Here is a 9,612-nt window from a genome sequence, read left to right on the forward strand (position 1 = left end):
TAGTTAAAGTCATTGACACATTCTTATAACAGTTGCCTAATCATTTAGAATAAATACAATGTACACTACCGTTCAAAAGTTTGGGGTCACTTAGAAATGTCCTTGTTTTTGAAAGAAAAGCCATTTGTTTGTCCTAATGGACAAACACTCTAATGAGTGTCTACTCTGAGAAACAGACGCCTCACAATTCCTCAACTGGCAGCTTCATTAAAAAGTACCCGCAAAACACCAGTCTCAACGTCAACAGTGAAGAGGCGACTCCGGGACGCTGGCCTTCTAGGCAGGGTTCCTCTGTCCAGTGTCTGTGTTCTTTTACCCATCTTAATATTTTATTGGCCAGTCTGAGATATGGCTTTTTCTTTGCAACTCTGCCTAGAAGGCCAGCGTCCCGGAGTCGGCTCTTCACTGTTGACGTTGAGACTGGTGCTTTGTGGGTACTATTTAATGAAGCTGCCAGTTGAGGACTTGTGAGGCGTCTGTTTCTCAAACTAGACATTCTAATGTACTTGTCCTCTTGCTCAGTTGTGCACCAGGGCCTCCCACTCCTCTTTCTTTTCTGGTTAGAGCCAGTTTGCGCTGTTCTGTGAAGGGTGTAGCACACAGCGTTGTACGAGATCTTCTGTTTCTTGGCAATTTCTCGCATGGAATAGCCTTAATTTCTCAGAACAAGAGTAGACGGACAAGGTTCAGAAGAACGTTCTTTGTTTCTGGCCATTTTGAGCCTGTAATCGAACCCACAAATGCTGATCCTCCAGATACTCAACTGGTCTAAAGAAGGCCAGTTTTATTGCTTCTTTAAATCAAAACAACAGTTTTCAGCTGTGCTAACATAATTGCAAAAGGGTTTTCTAATGATCAATTAGCCTTTTAAAATTATAAACTTGGATTAGCTAACACAACGTGCCATTGGAACACAGGAGTGATGGTTGCGGATAATGGGCCTCTGTACGCCTATGTAAACATTCCATGAAAAATCTGCTGTTTCCATTAACAATGTCGACACTGTACTTCTGATCAATTTGATGTTATTTTAATGGACAAAAAAAAAATGTTTTTCTTTCTAAAAACAAGGACATTTCTAAGTGACCTCAAACTTTTGAACGGTAGTGTAATTAATCAGTTACAACACAACTATTTATCACACACCAAGACAACCCTACTATTTATCACACACACCAAGACAACACTATCAGTTAAAGTAGGTTATAGATTCAGTACATAGGCTGTATAAAGAGTATTTGTTTCTTGTATGTACTGCAGAGACCCAATCTGCTCACCTTCCTAAGAAAACAATTGCCATCATACATTCAATAAATTGTCATTATTTTAGATATAGTACAAAACAGAGATAATTCACTCAAAATAGTAATTGACATCATAGACCTTACTTTATTGCGCTATAATCAAATTGACGTTTTGATGAATCATCTACACCTACAGCCACTGTAAGTGGGAAATTATACTAATTTGTAATTTGTTGTGAACTATCCCTTTAATGTCCAGAAAACAAATCTGAAACTGCATGCAAACTAAAAATTCTACCCAACATCTAGCTGTATCTAGTGGAGTGTCAATGTCTGGAGCTCTTACACCTTCGAATTGATGCTTCCTACATCATCTTGTTTGTCCTCTGTAATAGTCAGCCAAATGCCCCCCCTTCACCCACCTCAGTGTTCTGGTGAAATATGGCTGCCCCCCCAGGTAAGGGCTACACATTGGGAGTAGAGGTCGACCGATTAATCGGAATGGCCGATTAATTAGGGGCGATTTCAAGTTTTCATAACAATCGGAAATCGGTATTTTTGGACGTTGATTTGGCCAATTTTTTTTTTTTTATTAAACTTTTTTTTTTAGACCTTTTTATTTAACTAGGCAAGTCAGTTAAGAACACATTCTTATTTTCAATGACGGCCTAGGAACGGTGGGTTAACTGCCTTGTTCAGGGGCAGAACAACAGATTTTTACCTTGTCAGCTCAGGGATTCAATCTTGCAACCTTACGGTTAACTAGTCCAACGCTCTAACCACCTGCTTTACATTGCACTCCACGAGGAGCCTGCCTGTTACGTGAATGCAGTAAGAAGCCAAGGTAAGTTGCTAGCTAGCATTAAACTTATCTTATAAAAAACAATCAATCAATCATAATCACTAGTTAACTACACATGGTTGATGATATTACTAGTTTATCTAGCCTGTCCTGCGTTGCATATAATCGCTTAGGTACACGTTGCTCCAACCATAAACATCAATGCCTTTCTTAAAATCAATACACAAGTATATATTTTTAAACCTGCATATTTAGTTAATATTGCCTGCTAACATGAATTTCTTTTAACTAGGGAAAGTGTGTCACTTCTCTTGCAAACAGAGTCAGGGTATATGCAACAGTTTGGGCCGTCTGGCTCGTTGCGAACTGTGAAGACTCTTCCTAACAAAGACAGCCGACTTCGCCAAACGGGGATGATTTAACAAAAGCGCATTTGCGAAAAAAGCACAATCGTTGCACGACTGTACCCAACCATAAACATCAATGCCTTTCTTAAAATCAGTACACAGAAGTATATATTTTTAAACCTGCATATTTAGCTAAAAGAAATCCAGGTTAGCAGGCAATATTAACCAGGTGTAATTGTGTCATTTTGCGTTCATTGCACGCAGTCAGGGTATATGCAACAGTTTGGACCGCCTGGCTCGTTGCGAACTAATTTGCCAGAATTTTACGTAATTATGACATGACATTGGAGGTTGTGCAATGTAACAGGAATAACGGTTTTTTTTTCGAGATGATAGTTTCCGGAATCGACCATATTAATGACCTAAGGCTCGTATTGCTGTGTGTTATTATGTTATAATTAAGTCTATGATTTGATAGAGCAGTCTGACTGAGCGATGGTAGGCAGCAGCAGGCTCGTAAGCATTCATTCAAACAGCCCTTCGCAATGCATTGCGCTGTTTATGACTTCAAGCCTGTCAACTCCCAAGATTAGGCTGGTGTAACCGATGTGAAATGGCTTGCTAGTTAGCGGGGTGTGCGCTAATAGCATTTTAAACGTCACTCGCTCTGAGACTTAGAGTAGTTGTTTCCCTTGCTCTGCATGGGTAACGCTGCTTCGAGGGTGGCTGTTGTTGATGTGTTCCTGGTTCGAGCCCAGGTAGGAGCGAGGAGAGGGACGGAAGCTATACTGTTACACTGGCAATAATAAAGTGCCTATAAGAACATCCAATAGTCAAAGGTATATGAAATACAAATCGTGTAGAGAGAAATAGTCCTATAATTCCTATAATAACTACAACCTAAAACATCTTACCTGGGAATATTGAAGACTCATGTTAAAAGGAACCACCAGCTTTCATATGTTCTCATGTTCTGAGCAAGGAACTTAAATGTTAGCTTTTTTACATGGCACATAATGCACTTTTACTTTCTTCTCCAACACTTAGTTTTTGCATTATTTAAACCAAATTGAACATATTTCATTATTTATTTGAGGCTAAATTGATTTTATTGATGTATTATATTAAGTTAAAATAAGTGTTTATTCAGTATTGTTGTAATTGTAATTATTACAAATAATATATATATCTCTATCTATCGGCCGATTAATCGGTAGTGGCTTTTTTTTGGCCCTCCAATAATCGGTACTGGCGTTGAAAAATCATAATCGGTCGACCTCTAATTGAGAGTAGTGGAAAGGGTGAGTTACCCCCATAAAGCAATGAATTTGAGAAAGGCGCAACACAACCAGGCAAATCATTATCATCAATCAGCGACACTGAGCCAGGTGAACAGAGAGGTGGTGGGTGCGAGCGAAGGTCCGGAGGCAGCGGGGGCAGGAGTATGGTCTCTCACCAGTGTGGGTCCTCATGTGAGTTTTAAGGTGGCCGACCAAGCGGAAGCTTTTGTCACACTCCTGGCAGGGAAAGGGCCGTGAGCCATTGTGGATCCTCATGTGTTTCCCCAGATCCCCTGAAGAGGTATAGCAGCCGTGGCAGACAGAACATTCATACGGCTTCTCTCCAGTGTGAGTGCGTATGTGTTTTGTGAGATCTCCAGATTGAGCAAAGCTCTTGCTGCACTCCGAACAGACGTATGGTCTCTCACCTGTGTGAGTGCGTTGGTGGTTCTTCAGGTGTTCCAGTCGAATGAACTGCTTGCTGCACACTGTGCAGTGGTAAGGTCTCTCGCCGGTGTGTGAGCGCATGTGTGTCTTCAACGCCCCAATGTCTATCACCTTCAGGCCGCACTCCCCACACTGGTGGCCTTTCTCATTGTTGTGGATCTTTAGGTGAAGCCTCAGGTTTCTCTTGATAGAGAAGTCTTTACCACACTCTGTGCAGTGAAAGGGTTTCTCCCCTGTGTGAGAGCGTAGGTGAATGGTCAGACTAGACTTGTATCCAAACTGCCGGTCACAGTGGGAGCAGGAGTACTGCTTTTTGCCAGAATGAGTGGTCATGTGACTCCTGAGACCCTTCATACGGGCAAAATCCTTCCCGCATTCCTGGCATTTGAATGCCTTGACTCCAGAGTGTATCAGCAGGTGTTTGCTTAGACTGCCGCTCTCCGCAAATCTTTTGCCACACTCCTTGCAGGCATAAGGCTTCTCTCCGGTGTGAATTCGCATGTGAATGTTCAGGCTCTGAGGACTACAGAGGATCTTGCCACACTCTGAGCAATGGAAGCCGACTTCAAGACAGACCACAGGCTTAATGTCCTGAGGTTCAGTGCCCTCTGGTTCGTGACACTGGTGAGGTCCCAGTCCCCAACAATTCTTGAAGCTCTTCCCACAATCGGCACAACTGAGGTGTCCATTGGTGCTGACAACAGCCATTTTGTGTGAAAGCTCACAGTGGTTTTGCAGACTGCCCAGGTACCTGAATCTGCGGGCACACTGTGGGCAGGTGTAGAGTTTCACCGAAACCCTGTGGGGACGGGCAGGTTTCCGGGGAGTGACTGAAGGGTGGATCTGGCGGGTGTGGATACTAAGCAGCTGTGGGGTTTGGAACATGAGGCTACAGTGGAGGCAGCTGTGTGTTGGGACCGTCTCTGTTCCAGTGCTCTTTGAAAAACTGTTTCTCAACATGGCTAGATACTCCTTCTGGTGGTTCCACTTGATGTGCTTCTCCAGGAAGGAATGGTTGGTGAAGGAGATGGTGCAGTATGTGCAAGGAAAGAACTGAGGAGAAGAGACTGAGGGAGAGTGGTGGAAGTAGGGGTAGAAAAAGACAAAGGGAGAATAATAGATGAGTTGTTATTCTTGACTTGACTCTTTTTATTGTTATTATTGCTATTGACTGATGTACTGCATAGTTGAGGGAGCTAGCATGTAAGCATTTCACTGCACCTTTTTTTTTTACCTGCTGTAAACTGTGTATGTGACGAATAAAATGTGATTTCAAAAGTAAACGAGAGTAGTCCTATATTTTCATGATGAATCTTAAATTCAAAGTCAATATCAAATAACCATTTAGCCAATATCAAATAACCATTTAGCCTAGTCAGTCAATATCAAATAACCATTTAGCCAATATCAAATAACCATTTAGCCTAGTCAGTCAATATCAAATAACCATTTAGCCAATATCAAATAACCATTTAGCCTAGTCAGTCCATATCAAATAACCATTTAGCCTAGTCAGTCAATATCAAATAACCATTTAGCCAATATCAAATAACCATTTAGCCTAGTCAGTCCATATCAAATAACCATTTAGCCTAGTCAGTCCATATCAAATAACCATTTAGCCTAGTCAGTCAATATCAAATAACCATTTAGCCAATATCAAATAACCATTTAGCCAATATCAAATAACCATTTAGCCTAGTCAGTCAATATCAAATATTCAAGCAAATTTTAAGATGACACTGATTTTAAGGGTGGGTGGGTGTGTGTGCGTACCTCTGTTGCTGTCAGTATCCCTCCCGTCTTCGGTGTCCTCATCTGTGTCTTCTTCACCCACATTTTCCTCCTTCATGAAACACACTTGAGTTTCTCTCTTAACCACCACCTTATGTATTTCAGAATCAGAATCATTCTCCGCTTTCATCTCTACTGTTCCTTGGCTAATGTAAACGGAATCTGTTTCAGTCTTGGTTATGACGGATCCAGAATCCTTGTGGAGTGCTCTAGAATCCAAGCAATGACTCTGTACTTCAAAGTCTGCTGGTTCCTCTTTAATTTGGATGGAGTTGGAAGTGACCCCTTTCGTGTTGGGAGAGGGAGCTTGGCTAATGTCTGGTTCTTCTCTTTTGCAGTTAACATCATCTGACTGCATTTCACACTCTGTTTTGATGGGGTCTCGATGGTGTTTAGACCTCTTGATTTTGTGTTGCTTTTTCACAGATTTGTTCTTCATCTTGTTGACAAGAGTCTCTGGTTAGGTCAACACTTTCACATTACATTCTGTGGAGAAAAGACAAAGTTTGATTGAACATAATTCTATTATGATCCGTGATAGAGAGCTATCAGGGATCATAATGACCCATCCAACATGTAAAAAGTAATAAACCCCAACACTGCATTAGCTATGCTCAAGTCTGGTTTAGTAACACTCAATAGCCTACTACTTCATAGCCCTTCATTACACAGCATTATCATAATTACCTGCGGAGTAACTTTTGGTTACAACCTACCTAGCTAGATTTTTACGTTGCCGTTGGTAACCTATATAAGCTTGCATAGTTGTAGCAAGATAGCTAAACGTGTCTGTTAGCTAACGTACCCTTGCTACTTTGTATGATTGTCACCCACCAAATGTAGCTATCTTGATTATGAAGACAACCACGAGAGGAAAAAGTTGTGTTTCTCGTATAAATGCTCACGGATAAATAAATACGCAAGCTAGCAAAGTTTTGAAAATAGCTTATTTCTGATTGTTGTCACCGGAAACAGAGACGGAAGAGGAAGCGAGACATCCCACTTCCTAATTGTTCGGGTTCATTAACAGTCAATGAACTAAGCAGAACAGACCAAACTGCTAATGCATTGGGGAGCCACCACGTTAAGCAGACCGGAACTTACCATTTTATTTCAATGATCAACGGCCTGAGCGGGACCTCTTCATTTATCCACCATCTTTAACCGGAAAGATGCTGCATTTCCTTGATTGTTAGTCATGAAACCTGACCAATCAGGCAAAGATCCCTGGATCATGTGCAAAGATTTAGCTCCTGTTGACTAATTGACTGATGTGGATTCTTAAAGGAACATTCATTCTCGCCTAAAAGTATCTGCCATAGAGAATGATAGAGGCCTCTAGTGGCCAAAAGGCCGCTTTAGCATGGGCAGAACAATTGAGGGATTCCACCATTTTAATGTAGCCAACTGGGTGGGACTTACAACTTCATTGAATGATCCCTCTTGGAGACCCTGTTACAGTCATGTCCAACCAGGCCATCAGGAGGGGTCAGCCAATTGTGAAGAAGAAAATTGACTACCTCAAAATGGAGATTGCCTCAGTGCCACTGCACCATGCTGTTACAGACACTAATCACAGATAGAACAATGAGCCAGATATTTTACCGGATGTATACACGTGAAGCATTCGGCTGGCGTTTCCACTCACTACCAAATATGGTGAAGAGATGAAGCCCAGAGACCAGCAGGAGAGAGGCGATTTTGTCCAACATCCTGCAAATGTTCTAATCGATGAAACATTTGATCTCCATACAGTTTTCAGTTTCCAAAACTAGACTCTGTAACAGAGTGGACTGCATTTTGTAGACTTTACCCTTTGCCAAAGTTTTACAAAAATTGCGTTGTTTGGAAGGAGTGCAAGGGCGAATTGAGTTATTACACACGCACACGTCACAGAGTAGGTGTTCCCTAATGGAAATATGCAAATAAATGCTAGAACGTGCCAATAGGATCTCACTAGCTCGTGGAAACTACAAGCTCTGGTCTATCTTGGGTTAGTTATCAAAAAATCTTTGCTATAATGGCACAGATACAAAGATGGAGTCTTCTATCTCTATGTTATCAGCACAGAAAGGGAACATTTAAAAGTACACTACATTACCAAAAGCATGTGGACATCTGCTCATCAAACGTCTCATTCCAAAATCATGGGCATTAATACGGAGTTCGTCCCCCCTTTGCTGCTAAAACAGCCTCCACTCTTCTGGAAAGGCATTCCACTAGACGTTGGAACATTGCTGTTGGGACTTGCTTCCCTTCAGCCACAAGAGCATTAGTGAGGTCAGGCACTGATGTTGGGCGATTAGGCCTGGCTCGCAGTTGGCGTTCCAATTCATCCCAAAGGTGTTCGATGGGGTTTAGGTCAGGGCTCTGTGCAGGCAAGTCAAGTTCTTCCACACCGATCTCAACAAATAATTTATGATTGGACCTCTCTTTGTGCATGCGGGCATTGCCATGCTAAAGAAGGAAAGGGCCTTCCCCAAACTGTTGCCATGAAGTTGGAAGCACACAATCGTCTAGAATGTCATTGTATGCAGTAGCATTAAGCTTCCCTTCACTGGAACTAAAGGGCCTAGCACAAACCATGAAAAACAGCCCTAGACCATTATTCCTTCCCCCACCAAACTTTACAGTTGGCACTATGCATTTGGGCAGGTAGCGTTCTCCTTGCATCCGCCAAAACCAGATTCTTCGATCGGACTGCCAGATGGTGAAGAGTGATTCATCACTCCAGTGAACGCATATCCACTGCTTCAGAGTCCAATGGCGGTGGGCTTTACACCACTCCAGGCGACGCTTGGCATTGCACATGGTGATCTTAGGCTTGTGTGCGGTTGTTCGGCCATGGAAAACCATTTTATGATGCTCCCGACAAAGTTATTGTGCCGAGGTTGCTTCCAGAGGCAGTTTGGAACTCGGTAGTGAGTGTTGCAACCGAGGATAGGCGATTTTTACACAGTCCCGTTCTGTGAGCTTGTGTGGCCTACCACCTTGCGGCTGAGCCGTTGTTGCTCCTAGACGTTTCCACTTCACAATAACAGCTCTTAGTTGACTGGGGCAACTATAGCAGGACAGAAATTTGACTAACTGACTTGTTGGAAAAGTGGCATCCTATGACAGTGCCACGTTGAAAGTCACTGAGCTCTTCAGTATGGGCCATTGTACTGCCAATGTTTGTCTATGGAGATTGCATGGTTGTGTGCTCAATTTTTATACACCTGGCAGCAACGGGTGAAGCTGAAATAGTCAAATCCACTAATTTCAAGGGGTGTCCACATACTTTTGGTGTCAGTTTTGTAGCAGTTGCGCCCTTCTCATTTTCTAGCTTTATCAAAGCAGTACTTACTGTAATACTGTTGTCAAAGATTAAATGTGTCCATTGGATTAGCAAGATGATGGCTATTGAAGCCAATGTATAAACTATAGCGGAGGCTGGTGGGAGGAGCTATTGGAGGACGGGCTCATTGTAATGGCTGGAATGGAGAAAATAGCATAGGAACCCTACTCTAATTGGTAGAGACCATCACTGTCAAGATGTGGGAATGACAATGTAGCCTACATGCTTGGCCCAATCATCTTCAATAAACTGAATGTGTATGATTATTAGCAAGTGAGACATGGCGCAATATCAAAACCAGTGCAGGCCATTGATGGCATATGGATTGACACAAATCAGTTATGACAGGATGTTCTACAGC

At 42.3% G+C, this 9,612-nt stretch overlaps 1 protein-coding gene across 5 annotated transcripts; it reads right to left on the bottom strand.

The window, feature by feature from the left end:
- Positions 1-3,614: 3,614 nt before the first annotated feature.
- Positions 3,615-7,877, bottom strand: LOC115183541 (gastrula zinc finger protein XlCGF57.1-like). Of its 5 annotated transcripts, none has more exons than XM_029744740.1 (3): positions 7,019-7,877; positions 5,897-6,400; positions 3,615-5,187 (listed from the first exon to the last, which is right to left on the bottom strand). In XM_029744740.1, exons 2-3 carry the CDS (start codon positions 6,351-6,353, stop codon positions 3,764-3,766), a joined length of 1,881 nt encoding a protein of 626 aa, XP_029600600.1. In that variant the 5' UTR covers positions 6,354-6,400; positions 7,019-7,877; the 3' UTR covers positions 3,615-3,763. The 5 variants fall into 5 exon arrangements, with proteins under 5 accessions (XP_029600600.1, XP_029600601.1, XP_029600603.1 ...); XM_029744741.1 differs by lacking the exon at positions 7,019-7,877 and adding an exon at positions 6,749-6,988; XM_029744743.1 differs by lacking the exon at positions 7,019-7,877 and adding an exon at positions 6,720-6,988.
- Between the last annotated feature and the right edge of the window lie 1,735 nt (positions 7,878-9,612).

The sequence above is a fragment of the Salmo trutta genome, chromosome 3 (genome assembly GCF_901001165.1).
Source record: "Salmo trutta chromosome 3, fSalTru1.1, whole genome shotgun sequence".
Classification (NCBI taxonomy): domain Eukaryota; kingdom Metazoa; phylum Chordata; class Actinopteri; order Salmoniformes; family Salmonidae; genus Salmo; species Salmo trutta.